At 42.7% G+C, this 15,936-nt stretch overlaps 1 protein-coding gene across 1 annotated transcript in view; it reads right to left on the minus strand.

The window, feature by feature from the left end:
* LOC125443873 (potassium voltage-gated channel subfamily KQT member 1-like) overlaps positions 1–15,936 on the minus strand; it is a 309,945-nt gene that overhangs the window by 116,834 nt on the left and 177,175 nt on the right. The window contains exon 16 of the mRNA XM_048516257.1: positions 14,653–14,714. Within this exon, the coding sequence (XP_048372214.1) occupies positions 14,653–14,714 (62 nt within the window). The remainder of the gene's footprint in view (positions 1–14,652; positions 14,715–15,936) is intronic.

Below are 15,936 nucleotides of genomic sequence, written 5' to 3' on the forward strand. Positions count from 1 at the left end.
GCAAGCACTAAAAAAACCCCTTTCCCTTCCTTCACCTGCAGCCTGGCTGTTGAACTACATGCAGCACAGTTCAATTTTGGACCCATCCAGGCCAAACCTGCATTTTAAAGTTGGGCCCTACCGAGCCAAGTTCAGTGTTGAATTCCAGGCTCAGCCTGGCTGGGTCCAGCTTTAAACAGCAGGCTCTGTTTCTGAAGCTCCGCCTCTGAAGTATAAAGTTGGACCTGGCCAGGACAAGCCCAGCATTGAACTTTGAAGGTGGAGCTTTGGAGGCAGAGCTCTAGGTTGGTAAATACCTGGAGATTTTTTTGTGGGGGGGGGGCACCTGGGGAGGGCAGAGTTTGGGAAGGGGAAGACCCTCTGCAGGGTATAATGGCATAAAATCTACCCTCCAAAGCAGCTCTTTTCTCCAGGGGGAACTGAACCCTAATCCCAACTGAAGAGATAGTTTCACCCTTCTGGTAATATGAATTTTTAAGCAGGTTTTATGAATTTTAAACAGTTTTTTAATTGTAATAAGTTTTTATAATTTTGATAGGTTTTAATAGATTTTATGGATTTTAAAGAAGTTTTATTGCGATAGATTGAAATTGTTCTTAGGTTTATTGATATTTTATGACTTTTATGATATGTTATGACTTTTATCTTATGTTGTAACCTGCCCTGAGACCTTCAGGTATAGGATATGCTAAAATAATTAATATATATGTATTAGTTTTCAACTTGCAGAGAACTATATAAAACAGAAGACTGGGGGAGAGGGCTACTGGGACTTGCTTTTCTAGATTTCCAGACAGACCTGTAAGGTGCTGAATCCATGCAGATGCAACAACTTTCGGACTTAGAATATTCTGGGGAGTGCAAGAAGCTCCTGCTACATTATGTCTTGGTAAAGTTTTGTGGACACGTTTATTCCTAAGAGGAAGGAACAAAAATACAACTATCAGAGAACCCATCTTTGCACCACCGTATATATCTGCACATTCTATTTGGGGGGTTTGGCTTAACCCACAAATGTACACTTCAGCAGTTAAACTAAGAACGGTACTTTATTTACCAACACTGGTTTCCAAACCTCCGAGAACTGGCCGTTTTCCAAGAGTGAAATGAAAGCCAGGTATTGTACACTTAGTTTACGAAATGATGCTGCTGTGTCTAAAACAGTCTCCCTTTGGGGGGTTATGGGTTTTTCATGAGACTCCAGTGATTTCTCTCAAATATTTTAAATTGCTATAAATATTAACTTTAGCTTAATTTATTTAGCTGTGTGTGAATTTACAGGAGAAGAAGAGAAGCGATTCCTCTCATTTCTCGTACAATGGGAATGGCTATTCCGAAATAGGACTGACCCAACTAGTTTAGGGTGGAACTAGATGCCATAAAAAAGATGGAGCCATTGCTGAAAAATGCCTGCCCTAAACTGTGTTGTGCAACTTGCCTTATGTCCCCACAACATTACCAGGGGTGACTGAAACCCTAAAACTCCATCACATTAACAGTTTGGTCTCTCTCTGCTCCACAGGAATGGTTCCCAGGGTGCTGTGTCAAAATACTCAAATTTTAGCAGAACCCTTGCAGTAGGAAAGAAAGGGGAGTGACCTCTCTTTTTTCACTCTCTGGGGCTGGAAACCTTTTCTATCTTTAAAAACACACGTTTTCCCCCCACCCCTGAATGTTTCAGCTCAGCAACCTAAACTTGGAGTTTTGCTTCCATGAAAGTTAATATTCTGAGGGTTCTTCCACTACACGAACTCTGCAATAAACAGAGTTACACCCTTCTAAGTTTGTTGAAGCCAAAGGGCTCTCTTTAGAATTGCACTGTCGGTGTATTTTGCTCAAAAACTGCAATTCACATGTGTCAGAGAGGAGGACAGGATGACTGGATAGTATTCCTCTTTACCTTGTGTGGAGTCTTTGAAAGCAGTGAGCTGGCTCCTTAAAAAAACAAGTTCAGCGCAAGGCACCTGGATTCCTTTTCCCTTCTCAAATCTACAAGTATGTGCGTGTGTGTGTGTGTGTGTGTGGGGGGGGGATAAATAGAATAGAAAAGAGAACACTCCCCTTTCTTCTACCTCCAAGAAGCATTCTCTGTCCTCTACTATATTTTTAAATCTTGCTTTGGTTGTTAGCTTATTATTGCTGTCAGCCCTCGCTGGGATGTGTATACGGATAGGTGCCATCATATGGGAATTTTGTGCTGTTGAATTTTAATTGTTTCATTTATTGATATCCACCACTTTGAGCCCATATGGTGCAGAGAGCAGATGATGATTTAATTTTGTTTAATATCACAGCTGCCAGTTCTTTAGCTGGTTGTTAGCCTTTCATTACAATTCGAGTCTCACCCAGAAGCCTAGAATGTTGTAATGTGTCTGTCTTGCCATCAGGCAGAGGCGTGGCTGGGTCTGACCCCACAAGGCAAAGCAGGCAGCAAGCACAAGCGTGGCCAGGTTACAGTCCAATGGGTCAAGGCAGGCGGCAGGCAAGGCATAGTCAGGTCACAGTCCAATAGGTCAAGGAGAACCAAGGAGCAGGCTAGAAATCAATGGAGAACCAGGCACACAGCGGCGACAGGTAACAAACTTGTTGCACCCAGGCAGAAGCAAGCTCACAGCAAGGCTTATATAGAGAGACTTGTTCAGGGGGCTGGGATTCTGTGAGGAATTCGTCCTCATCAGATGCAGAGACTTCTAATCTCCCATACCTTGCTACCAAATGAGCATTCCTTCTTTGCTTCTGCAGTAGCAGCCTCTGCTTCTGCCTCCTATGCACAGCTGGCTCATCATTGGATTCCCTGTTGATTGTGTTGATCTGAAGGTGTTTCAAGTGCCGCCCTCGTGTTTTCGGAATGGCACCCAGGGGGCCAATTACTACTGGGATTACCTCAGTTGGTTTGTGCCATAGTTGCTGAATCTCTATTTTCTAATCATTGTATTTAGTGACCTTCTCATGTTCTTTTGCAGCGACCACTGTCACCAGGTATTTCTATGTCAATGATGGTCACTTTCTTATCCTTGATCACTGTGATCTTTGGTGTGTTATGTACCAACACTTTGTCTGTTTGGATTCAAAAGTCCCACAAGATCTTGACCTCATTTTCTATAACTTTCTCTGGACCTACCAGTTTTTAGCTGTCCTAATGTTGTAATTCTTGCAGAGAACTCTCCCAGGTCTGGTTCCCTTAACTCTGCCCATCAATTAATCCTTAAAGGCACAGATTTCATTTAACTGAGTTTAAACATACCTCAAATCTATTTTGAATTGAAACTAGAATGTAAAAATGATATCATTGCTTCTCAACACTTTGGCTCTTTGTGCATTTACAGTTTTTGGTGTGACTGTGTGCTTCACAGTGGGGTCTTCCCTCATTTCCTCATTAATACACGAAGAGGTGCCCCACTGCTTCCCCTGAGCCTAGTCACCATTTTGCCTGACCGCTGCTTCCCCTGCTTTCAGGTCTGGGTGGTTGTTTTCCACCTGTTTCTGATTTTATTTCTGATTTTTTCTATTACTCCTGAGATAGACAAAAGTGTCTATTTTGTGCTGGCAGAACTGCTCCTACATGGGTGGGGAGGAGCAGAAAAGCCAAATGGAGCTAAATACACACCAATGTTCTTTGCTTTCCCTGCACAGGCAGGGGGAAAAATCATGCTTGCACAGGCAGGGGGAAAAATCATGCTTAGCCAGTTTTTGGAAACCACAGGACTTATCCGATCTGCAGCACAGTGAGTTCTGAAGAGGGGAAAACACGTGTGCAATTGAGATTCTGACCCGAAGGCAATGTATGCTTGACCTGAAGAGACCAAATACGTGCACAAGGCCCAGGTTATCTTGTGATAATACAGTGGACCTAAGGATATAGGTAGGGATGCCATTTTTAAACACACCACCAGAGAAAAAATTCTTGTAAATAAAACTGCAAAAACCTGATGTACAACACAGAGAAATGGGTTAGAAAAGCAGGCCACCGGTCAACTTTGTTTTCTGACAAAGAGAAACATTAAACAATGCAATTCGCCCTTTGCTGCCCGCGCTGGGACCATCTGTTCTGCTACCTCGTCCTTCTGCACATGGAGCTCAGGCCTAGGTCCACTGTCCTTGCTTGTTCTCATTACAGACTCATGTCAACATACACACAGTTATTTTTGTCCGCAGTGTTTCATTGCCAGAGCCAAACCAAAAGAACGCAGGAACAGCTACAGAATGCCAGCCAAGGAAAATGAACTTTTCTCCCCTCCTACTGTGATATTTTTGGAAACAACCACTTAAACATAAAATTCATGAATGAGCAATGTAATTTCTGAGCTATAATTTGGAGCGAAGGATTCCTTTCAGTACTGAATTAACATAATCTTGGCATTTTAATGGCTTTTCATGGTTTTGCATTCAAGTAAGCAGGCTCATTATAGATAAACATGTACAGTACATAAAATAGACCACATTAATCTTTCCCCACTAGTAAAATTGCTCCTCTTATGAATGTTATTTCTGCAGGGCCCTGTATGTTTATAACTTGCCTGTGGCTATTCAATGTGAGGGTCACATTTGGAATGGATTAAAAAGATAATCAACGATTTCTATGAGATTTTCACAAAGTCCACAACTTATTACTTAGAAATGTCTGTCTCCAGTACCAAGTACTGAAGCGAGTCACCCCGTGTCCTGTTTCTGGCCATTTCCTATTGCTGAAATAGCCCTATTAAGAATAAGACCTCCACATTTTACTAATACCCCTAAACCAGATTTTATGGCCTGCCTACTAAGCAGTGGGAATAGAATGTATTGGAAGCTCTTATTCATTTCAGAACATTATTTGCAGGGCAAAAATTTAAGTGTACCATTTTAAATGTATTCTTTTGTTTAATGAATTTGCATACTGTCCTTCTATCCCATAATGAAAATAACTAACATAATACATCATAACATGTAGTCTGAAAATCCCATACAACCCCAAATAGATAATAAGATAAATTCAGTAAGATGAATTAATTGAAATTAATCTAAGTGACCAAGATGCCTGGAGGACAGAGGCGAGGGAACGCCATGGTCCTTTCTGGGAATGGAGTACCAGGGTGCCATCACTGTAAGGGGTTTATTTTTGGCTGCCATAACCTGAATGGGAGAAGCTCCCAGATCAAGGCTTCTGCTGATGGCTATAGAGTGACAGGCTGAATGATATGGGACAAATCCATTCCTTAGACAACATGGGCTGAGTTACTTTTACTGGACAACATCAGCGCTTGGAAATGGCAACAGACTAGAAGCCACTGCAGATTAATTGGAGATTCAAGTGTTTCCTGAAAGCAGCCACACGCAGAGGAACTCGTAGGATCAAGGGACAAACAACATGTCATGTGTGAAACAGACTTTTCTCTGTGATACACCTCTGAAGATGCCAGCCACAGATGCAGGCGAAATGTTAGGAACAAGATTCACCAGACCACGGCCACACAGCCCGGAAAACCCACCAGAACCAGTTGAATCCGGCCATGAAAGCCTTCAACAAAACATGTCATGTTGTTCAAGAGTCAGCCATGGGAACTTGCAACCGTAAGGCAGCGGCAAGTTCCTGGTTGCAACTCCATTTAAAAGTGCTGCAGCGGCCCACTTTGGATCATGAAAATGTCCCGGGGGTGGGGAGGGAGAGCAGGAGCTCCTCCTCCTCCATGCCATGGTCCCAGTCCAAATTGGGCCCCTGCACAACTTTTAAATGGAGTTGCAACCAGTCATTCACAACTACAATATGGCTGCAAGTCCCCATAGCTAACTTGTGAACTATAATGTAATGTGCCATGTAGTCCTAAAATGACAGATGATGGTGGTCTGAGAATCTTTAGCCAGAGGAGTATACAGCTGGTATATCAAGGAAAAGATAAAGGTGTAAGCACCAGGTCATTACTAAACCAGTACCACACTCCAGACATTCAGGAACCAAGAACCAATTATCTGAGTCTGGTACAAACTTATAACATTCTCCACCACACACATACACACGATCCCACAATATAATCCTCTTGAGTCATGAAAAAAAATCTGCATTTTATTTCTGAGATGACAAACACCAGATCATGATAATGGCCTTATAGACTGGGCCCACTAGACCTCCAGGCTCCAGCAAACTCCAGGCTCCAGGCTCCAGCAAACGATTCCCTTCTGCAAAATTAATCTACCATTTCCACTGCCTTACCTGGATAAGACGGGGAGTTGGGTGTAATCAACATACTGATATTTCCTCATTCCAAATTTCCCAAGGAAACCCCCCCCCCGCCTTCTCATACAAATAACAAACAGAAAAGAATCCTGCATCACCCCATTGCCCAGCTAGAAACCTCCTCTACTGCAGCCCGTCACAAATTAAAACCAAATTAAAACATCACAAATTGAAACCAAATTAAAATGAGACCGCCATGTGCAACAGCTCTGTCAGCATTGACAGATGATCTGGAAGGACATACAGTGGTACTGAAAGCTGTTGAGTCATGCTATAGGACCAGCCAGTTCCTATTCCCTCTGTTTAAAATTAAAAACTAACAAGGCATCATGTCCTGATGGGAGAGACCCAAGGGCTCTAAAACAAATGAAATGTGAAACTGTAGATCTCCTAATAATAATATGCAACTTGTCACTGACATCCGTCTGCCTACAAGAGGATTGGAAAATAGTGAAAATAATGCTGACTTGCACAATTTTGTAAACCATTCTGGAATGTTCTAAATAAATAAATGCCCTAGATCCATAGCTGGGCATACAAGTAGGTTCTGGGAGTAGGGTCCAAGCATGGTGTATCTGGGCCTTGCACAAACTCATAACAAACTCACACATATACAAGCCCACCATATGACACCCATCTCATAAGTCATATAAAGCACCTTTCTTTTATTTCTGAAATGACACAATACACAATCCTGGTAATGTGCATGCAGGCCTGGCCCTCTGGAGCCAGTAAATATACTTCCCCTACTGAGGCACACAATCTCTCATAAAGCTTGGGTCATGGTTGACAACGTCCAGGTGGGGTCTGGAGTTCTCATGGAATTACAGCCAATCTCTAGATTACAAATATCAGTTCTCCTGGGAGGAAATGGCAACTACCAAGGGTCAACTAACTGGAATCACATCCCTGATGGACTCCCTCCCTAAACTTCATTCTCCCCAAACTTTGCCTCCTAATCTACAGGAATTTCTGGACTTAAAGCTGGCCATTTTAACTTTGGATTGGTGCTTTCTTTCCATATTCCAAAGTGACTGGACTCAGTCCAGTCCCACCCTTGATAGCTGTAGGGTAGTTGTGAGGGTCCACTCCTTTGATAGTTGTAGAGTGAGTATAGATTGGCTGGGTGCCTATGCCCTCAGCATAGGAGATGCAGTGGTGGGGAGTTAGGATCCAGAAGTGTTTCAGTCACCTCTTGACTTGGTGCGTGTGCCACTAGATGTGTATGCAATCAAACCTTGGCAAAAAGCAATGAGTGGTGACATGAGTTGCCACCACTGAATGCAGAGACTGGCATCCAGATACCCCAGTCCCCTCATCCTGGATACCAGCTGGCTCCAATCAGATTTAAATGGCATTCTAGAAAATGGAATACAAGTAGAACAGAAACAATCTGAATGTGATTCATGCTCCACAATCTGTTCTTGTGACCAAAACAGTAATCAGATGCATTTATTCTTGCATCACTATCAGCAAACCTGGGGGGTGGGGGTGGAGAGAGACAGAGGGAGCAGGCCAGAAGCTTGTACTTGCTTTTCTAGAGTTGGAAGAAGTGAGAAACTAGAACTCAAAGCAGTCTGATTGCTCTCCTTATTTTTGTTGTGGGAGCAGGGGTCTCCTAGAGTTGAAGCCCCAAATATGGTGGCTACCCCCCAAGTTCTGGAGTGCACCTCCTGTGGTCCCTTGTCACCAAGACCAGCACCCTTCCTTGCCTTTGGGTGAACTATACAGGGCACTTTAGCCACAACAGCATATGGTTTACATTGAAATAGGGATACACACAACAGTCTAAAGAAATAACAAAGGGGATACAACAACAAAAAATGGGAAGGGACAACAGATGCAAGGGAAGAATATGAAGAACCTAAATTGGTATTTCAAAATATAAATTCAAGGGATACTATGATATCTTTCAAGAGCATAGAGTTCTGAGGGATTACTCAAGGCAATAACAACTACATTTCCCTTAACTGTGAATGCAAGAGCAGAGACTATCCCAGAAGCAGAAAGAGAACCATACAAAGTATAAAGAAGTATAAAGAGAGGGGCCTTTCCCCCTCCTTTTTTCTTCTGTTAAACAAGAACTAGAAATGTATTGTCGAAGACTTTCACGGCCAGATTCAATTGGCTGTGGTGGGTTTTCTGGGCTGTGTGGCCGTGGTCTGGTGGATTTTGTTCCTAATGTTTCACCTGCATCTGTGGCTGGCATCTATGGACAATATATATCCCACTAAACTTTCCTTTCTCACTAGACACAGTGTGTAACATACTTCTCTCTGTGATACACTTCTGAAGATGCCAGCTACAGATGCAGTCGACTGGATGATTGGATGATTGAATTGGATGATTGAACATTAGGAACAAGATCTACCAGACCACGGCCACACAGCCTGCAAAACCCACCACAAGAACTAGAACTAAGAACGGAAGTGTTAGGAATTGGATACATTGTTTAGCTGAGCCTGACAAGCACTATTTGAATGCAACAGTTTTAATGATCTAGCACTATTTATTGGAAGCATTGATTTTGCATATTAATAGAACAATTTTAATTGTTCGCTGCCCTGAGCCTAGCCTTGTGCTGGGAAAGGACAGAATATTACATCTGTCCTTTCCCAGACAGAAAGTGAGTTAGTGCCCCACTGATAACATCTACTTCAAGACTTGAGTCCTTTTCATTCAGAATTCAGATCTTTTGTTTGACTCTAAGAGGTTGCCGTCCATGGCTTTAAAGAGACAGCCCAAATATTAACAGTAGCTCATTCCGCAAAACATATAATTCTGCTTAAAAGCCATAAAGGGCCTTGGAAGTTAGAAGTTGGAAGTTGGCAGTTACTATGATTTTATGGGGAGTCAGCACAAGGGTGTTCCAAACAGAACAGTCTGGAGAGTGCTGGAAGTTGTGTGTCTTGGGCCACACAAGCAACTCACTAATAGAAAATCCTGTCATGAGACTTATTCTGAGAATTGCAGCACGAATTGGGACACTGCTGCTACACTTGAGAACTGAGAGGATTCATGCCCAACCAAGTAGCTGAGCTTTCCAAAGGAGATATATATATATATCTATGTGTACCTGCTACCTGACTGCAAGGTTCTCATAATCTACTAGCAAGAGATAAATAACATCCCAAGAGTAGGCTACAGCTGAGCAAATAAGAATAGCCTACAGCTTAGCCCACACAAAGTGCTAGTACTCATTTAACACTTTAAATATTCCAGGTGTTTCACCTATCAGCACTCTTAACAATCAGAATTATTACTGGCTCCACATCCTCAATTACTAGTGTCAATCCTTGGGTGGGACTATGCCGGGAGGGCAATCAGGCAGGCCCGGTGGGTTGAATCTAACTAGTGAGAAGGAATGAACAATTTCCTTTGACCACCCAAAAAGGGCATGCTGGGATTAATGGGACCTGCATGGACAAAAGCCACATGGGATAAAGGCTGTAGTGAAGAGGAGGATTGGAAGAGATGGATAGATCCAACCCTATGTCAGGCAGCAGTAGGGGAAGCTCAAGTAATGGAAAACAGCCTGTCAGTCAGAAAGCTTCCTTCTCACAGGTTGTCCTCTTCCTGCTACCCTTCCAAGTTCTATGGTCCACTGCCTTTCCCTTCTGTTGTCTTGCGACTGGGGGACAACTACCAGAGTACATGCCAATAACTCTCCATATAAAGCACTTCAGTCTAGGTGGGCCAGTGTCCGGGTGACAAACTGGTGTCTAGGTCCTAGACTGGGAAGCACACATTTCACATTCTGCCAATTTGGAAGAAAAAACTTACCCATAATTCATTGCTTCTCTCATTTGGTCTACATAGTCAAGGAAACCTCAAACAAGAATTCAAAGGCATTCTGCCCTCCTCATTACGACAAACCTCAAATTTTATTCATAAATGTAAATTTGTAAAGGCAGTAGCATTGCCAAACTGAATTCTAGCTTAACTCCTCAAGTTCACTTACCTGTCCTGAGGAATAACCATAATAATCAATTATACTTCAAGTGTCTTGGCCAAAAAGTCCATGGCAAGCAAGAGACTTGAACCTGTGTCTCCCGGATCCAAGCTCAACTCTATAATTCTTGAGTGACATTCTCTAAGCTACCTAGCTTGGTTAATAAATGCAGGTATTACTTCATGACTTTGAGGGGCTGAGTTACCCTGAGGCCCGAGAGGGAGGAGAACCCAAATAGCCACAAAGGAGAGTCCTGGAAGTTGTGTGTCTTGAGACACACAAGCAACTCACTAATAGAAAATCCTGTCATGAGAGAAGCAAGTCTTATATGGCATGAGGATGGGGGCAGACTTGAGGCATTCTACAGGAAGGACCCATTTGACGTAACACAGGGGTCTGCACCCTGAGGCTCTCCAGATGTTCATGGACTACAATTCCCATCAGCCCCTGCTAGCATGGGGCTGATGGGAATTATAGTCCATGAACATTTGGAGAGCTGCAGGTTGCAGACCCCGTTGTAACAGAAAGCTCAGGAAGAAGAGGAGAAACTGAATGAATACAGAAAAAAATAGTAGATGGTCACCTTTTCGGGTGAGAATAGAACAGTGGTGGCGAACCTATGGCACAGGTGCCAAAGGTGGCACTCAGAGCCCTCTCTGTGGGCAGGCACGCACAGAGTTTGTCGTGGGGGGGGGGGCTTGCTTCTGAGTAAACCCTCCTAGGGTCGTGATTCACCTGTTCAAAGCATTGCACGGTTGCTTCAAAGCAAAGCCACCAACTACCACCAAGCTTACTCCCGAGTAACACGCACTTTGGAGCCAACCGTTTTTTCTATACTAAAACCTCAGTATTCAGGTTAAATTGCCATGTTGGCACTTTGCAATAAATAAGTGGGTTTGGGGTTGCAGTTTGGGCACTTGGTCTCGAAAAGGTTCGCCATCACTGGAATAGAAATTTCTTTCCTCTGCACAGAAACTGCAAATCAGGTCTGAACAAAGAACAAAATCTATTCCAAAATAATATCATAGGTTGGCACTTAGTTGACCCTATGTGGGGAAAAAAAGTGCAAGTATTCCCCCATTAGTGAATATCAGAGAATTCTAGCTCAGGAACTCATTCCATATCCGTCCTTGGGCCAAACTGACTTACAGCAATGCATTTCGGGCTGAAAGGGAGAATCAGTTTTCACTGGCCCCTGGAGCATTGTTCTTCCAGTCAGCCTGGCTTCTACCAAACTCAAAACAAACTTTGTTTCACCTGTCAATGAATGGTGAGTTTATACAGGCATCTATTTTGTTCAGACTTGCCCTGTGCAGATAATACTGCTCTAAGGACGGCGGCTTTATTGCTTCAGGTTTCTTATCATTTCTGCCCATTTTAAATGCTAACAAATGGTTGACTTTGGCGCAGCCTGTTCTCACTTGTTTATAAATGTGGAAAGAGTTACGTTAATATGGATGTAAATTGTAACTGTAAATACCACAAGGGATTGTCATATAATTCTGAAAATATCTAATATATATCTTTTTTAAAAAATGCAACCCAGATGGTTTTATTACAGTCTTTCCATCCTTCCCTTTCATGCTTTTTTTTCGTCACCACAGCACGCAATTACTTTTCTTTTTAATATTAAATGGAAGACAAAAGACGGGCAATTTCTAATTCCATTTAAATTAAGAAGCATGAGATTTCGATTTAAACAGATGCTAATGCCAGCAACTAGATCATGTTGGAAAAGACTGCCCAGATACATTGAAGGGAATCTGTCAATGGCCACAGACCATAATTTAACGTCAAACGCTTAAGCTGAAGTTTGGAAAGGTTCAGCCAAATGGCAGGCATTGAAGTGGGAAAGGGGGCCCCTTTCTCATTTTGAAGATCTCCATGTCGTCTTTGAATAGAACTACAAGCGTCTTCGATTCCAACCACAACAACATGAGTCATTTGTAATCAGGAGCAAAAGGAGGTCAAAGCGCCATCTTGGTATAACCTCTCAGTAGCTCAGAGGAACCAACTGAGGAGAACCAGCTAAGCTACAAATAGGCCAGATGACTTTTCATGGTCATGAAAGCAGGTTGTAGACTATAGAGGGAGGCACAGATGGTCAGCAGCAAAAGGCCCTCCAGAACTGCACAAGCTCAGGGACAGAGGGGGAGAATCCTTGGTTTCCAGGTCCTCCCTCCTTCCTGGATGACCTGTTGTTGGTGGATATATATTATTGGCAGAGTTTAACAGATATCAATAGAGACCCAGATATTAGTGAGTTGGGTGGTATAAATGTTTACTAGCTTAGTATAAATGTTTACTAGCTAAATGTTTACTAGCTAAAAACATGGAGAAAAAACATGGAGAAAACATGGAGAAAAAAAACAATAAATACTATACTGTACTGTTATATCTTTACAATTGTCTCAGGACATGGCAAGGACAGAGAGTTAAGCAGATTCTGCATGGGCCAAAAACAGCAGTGTGAAAGCGGTGTGAAAATGGGGTAAACCCTTTTACACAGTGGTGGGATCCAAAAAATTTAATAACAGGTTCCGATGGTGGTGGGATTCAAACAGTGGTGCCACCGGACACACGCACCTCCAGTCCCTACTGGGCAGGGAGGTTGCTTTAGTAACCCCTTCTCAGCACTCAGAAAAAATTAGTAACCACTTCTAGAGAAGTGGTGAGAACTGGTTGGATCCCACCTCTGCTTTTACCCCATTTTAAACCCTTTTACACTGTTTTCCCATCGCTGTTTTTGGCCCGTGCAGAATCCGCTTAAGAGTCAGAGTTCAAGTCTGAGAACAAAGGAAACAAGTTAATTCTATTATTTCAGCTGTTTGTGCTCACAAAAATGTCGGCAATGGCTATCAAACTCGCCAACAGCTAATCAATAGGTCAGCTCGTTTAGAATGTGACCTCATCATCTGTTTACACACAAACAGAGAGTTAACACTTTCATGATTGGTGGCGACAGACACTTGCAGTATACAATTATATGTGCTTTCCCCGAGATCCCCTTATCACAAAATGCTGGGGAAAGATGAAGCTGCTGATGTTAGGAGCTCTCTGTTATGAACGAGGCATTGACTAAGGCTGATAGACCCAGAGGATGTCAAGGGAGCGCAATAGAGATAATCTTACCAGTTCACAACTGTGGATCGCAAGAGAGACTCTCAGTGCTGGCACAAGCAGATGTCCTTGTCTGCTATTGGAGACTATAAGCAAAATAAACTCCTTGGAACTGTTTTGGGACAGTTTAAGTGCCTGTAAGCTGCTGGCAGCACCTGGCACCTTGTTGTAAAGACAAAACATACACTGGAGGAGGGGATCATGGAGAGTGCAAGGCCCTGTGGTCCAGCATCAGCATTCATTCTTTCTGGGCTCACCTAAAGGTGAGAATTTGTTCTTTTAATTGATTCATAATGCATTGGGGCCTGGAGATTGCTTCCTGGGACAAGTCTAAGAATTGCTACTTTAATGTTTTCACTGTTCCCACTGATTTCGGGGGGGGGGGGGGGTTTGCAAAAAAGATCTGCCCATCTTAGTGAGGGTACATGTGTATGTGGGGGAGGGGGGGAGAGAGTCTTCTGAATTTTCCACATCAGGTACCAAAGGTCTTTTTTAAAAAAAAAAACCCTGTAAACTGCATTTCTATATCATAACAGGGAAGAAAAAGTTTTCCGACCAGAGGAAACTCACAACTAAAGGCCAAGGTCTGAATGCACACCACTCACAGCTGGAGACGCTACAGTCTGGACTCATTTCTTTCACCTCTCAAAAACACACAACAGACACTTTTAACCCACATTGCCCCTGAGGCAATGGGGCAGAGCAACAGAGGGCATGCAGGTGACTGTGGGGTGGGTGTTACTTTGATGCAGGCCAAACAAGAGAGCTTTTCGGTTCCTGACAGACTTGACAATTTATGGTTGTAGAAGCTCTCATGCATCTGATGAAGTGAATTCTGGCTTATAAAATCTGGTGTCGTCATCAATTTCCTAGCTTTTCAAGTGCCACAATGTGCTTTCATCACCATTGGCTCTTGCCAAGATAAACTGTCATCTTCCTCCGGTCCCAACTCTGCTATTCCAATTATACTAGTGTCCCCTCTGTGACAGTTCATCACTCTTCTGTTTTTTCCTCATCAGTTTGGCGCAGGGGCTCCTTGTGGAAGCAGAAGACACTCAGGACTCTTCAGAGCTCAAGATGCTAGACAAAACCTTTTTCTACCCAGGCTCTTTTCTCAGTTTCAGCGTGCACATTTTCCTGCTTCAAGCAGAGGTTCAAAGAATCCATAACACGATTTGCAGTTAAATGGTTAACAGCTTCATAAAAATTCACACAAACTTTTGTTAAGTCACTCAAAACATACTGGAATATCTGTTATTTTGGCATGCCAGACTTGCAAAGGAAAAGATATCAAGATCATTTAATGTGTTAGATATCAGGCATCGTTACTTGTGTGGGGTGAGGTTGGAAGGGTTTAATGCAAACTTACCTTATCTTCCAACCGGATTAATCTTGCTCCTACCGTATAGTACCCTTTGTCTACCCCCTTTTCTAAATGAAAAAAAATGGGATGCTCATTATAAGACTGACAAAAATAGAAGGCAATATTTATTTAACTGAGTTTCAGTTCACATTAGAAACTAATAGAAAGTTAACTACCCACATGGTCACAAGTAAAAATATATTTTGATGGCACCTGTTATTTCAGAAGAGATTAGTACGAACACACACACACACACACACACACACACACACACACACACACACACACACACACAGGGATACCATCAAATTTTACATCCCTACTCATTTGAGATCAAAAACCCTATTTCAATTTCAAACGTCTGTGTTGTGAGAATTAAACTTCTTGGAGACTACAATGCTGATACAACATGTATGGTAGCTTTATACCTGACAACCATTTTAAAGTGTTAACTTATTCCTGTTTTATTACTTTTAACTGTGTTTTTTAATATATTATATTATATTATATTTATTTATTTATTTATTGTTACAGCTTCTATACCGCCCCATCCCCGGAGGGCTCTGGGCGGTGTACAACAAAAAATATAAATAGATGAATTATAAAATCTTTAAAACAGCGATAACAATAGCAGTAAAAGTAATAATAGAGGCGTCCGACTAACCCCATTTTTAAAATTCTCCCCAAAAAAGGGGGAGGAGGGTGATGAGTCACATTTGATAATGGCCAAGATGAAAGGCCAATTGGGGGGGGGCACCATTTCAGCGGCTGGTCTCTCCAAAGGCCCGGCGGAACAACTCCGTTTTACAGGCCCTGCGGAACTCATTGAGGTCCCGCAGGGCCCGAACAGCCGGAGGAAGGGTGTTCCACCAGGCCGGGGCCAGAGCCATAAAGGCCCTGGCCCGCGTGGAGGCCAGCCGCATCATAGAGGGGCCAGGGACCACTAGAAGATTAGCCTCCACCGAGCGGAGAGGCCGTGCAGGGACATATGGGGTGATGCGGTCTCGAAGATACGAGGGTCCCAGGCCAGCACATATACCAGCACATTAAACCAAACCAGTTCATTATTATTTGGCACAGAGTCAAATCTAATAAATATCAAATATTATACATAAAATATATGTAGAACTTCTTACAAAAGATAGGTATCTTCTCCAATCTAACTGAGACACACTGTCTAATATTTAGGCATGTTAGGATACCTATTGCTGTATTATTTTGCTTTTAACTTGTCAAACAGATCTATTTATATTGCAATTTTATACTAGATGGTATTTTTATATTGCTTGT

Source organism: Sphaerodactylus townsendi, linkage group LG14 (genome assembly GCF_021028975.2).
Source record: "Sphaerodactylus townsendi isolate TG3544 linkage group LG14, MPM_Stown_v2.3, whole genome shotgun sequence".
In the NCBI taxonomy this organism is placed as follows: domain Eukaryota; kingdom Metazoa; phylum Chordata; class Lepidosauria; order Squamata; family Sphaerodactylidae; genus Sphaerodactylus; species Sphaerodactylus townsendi.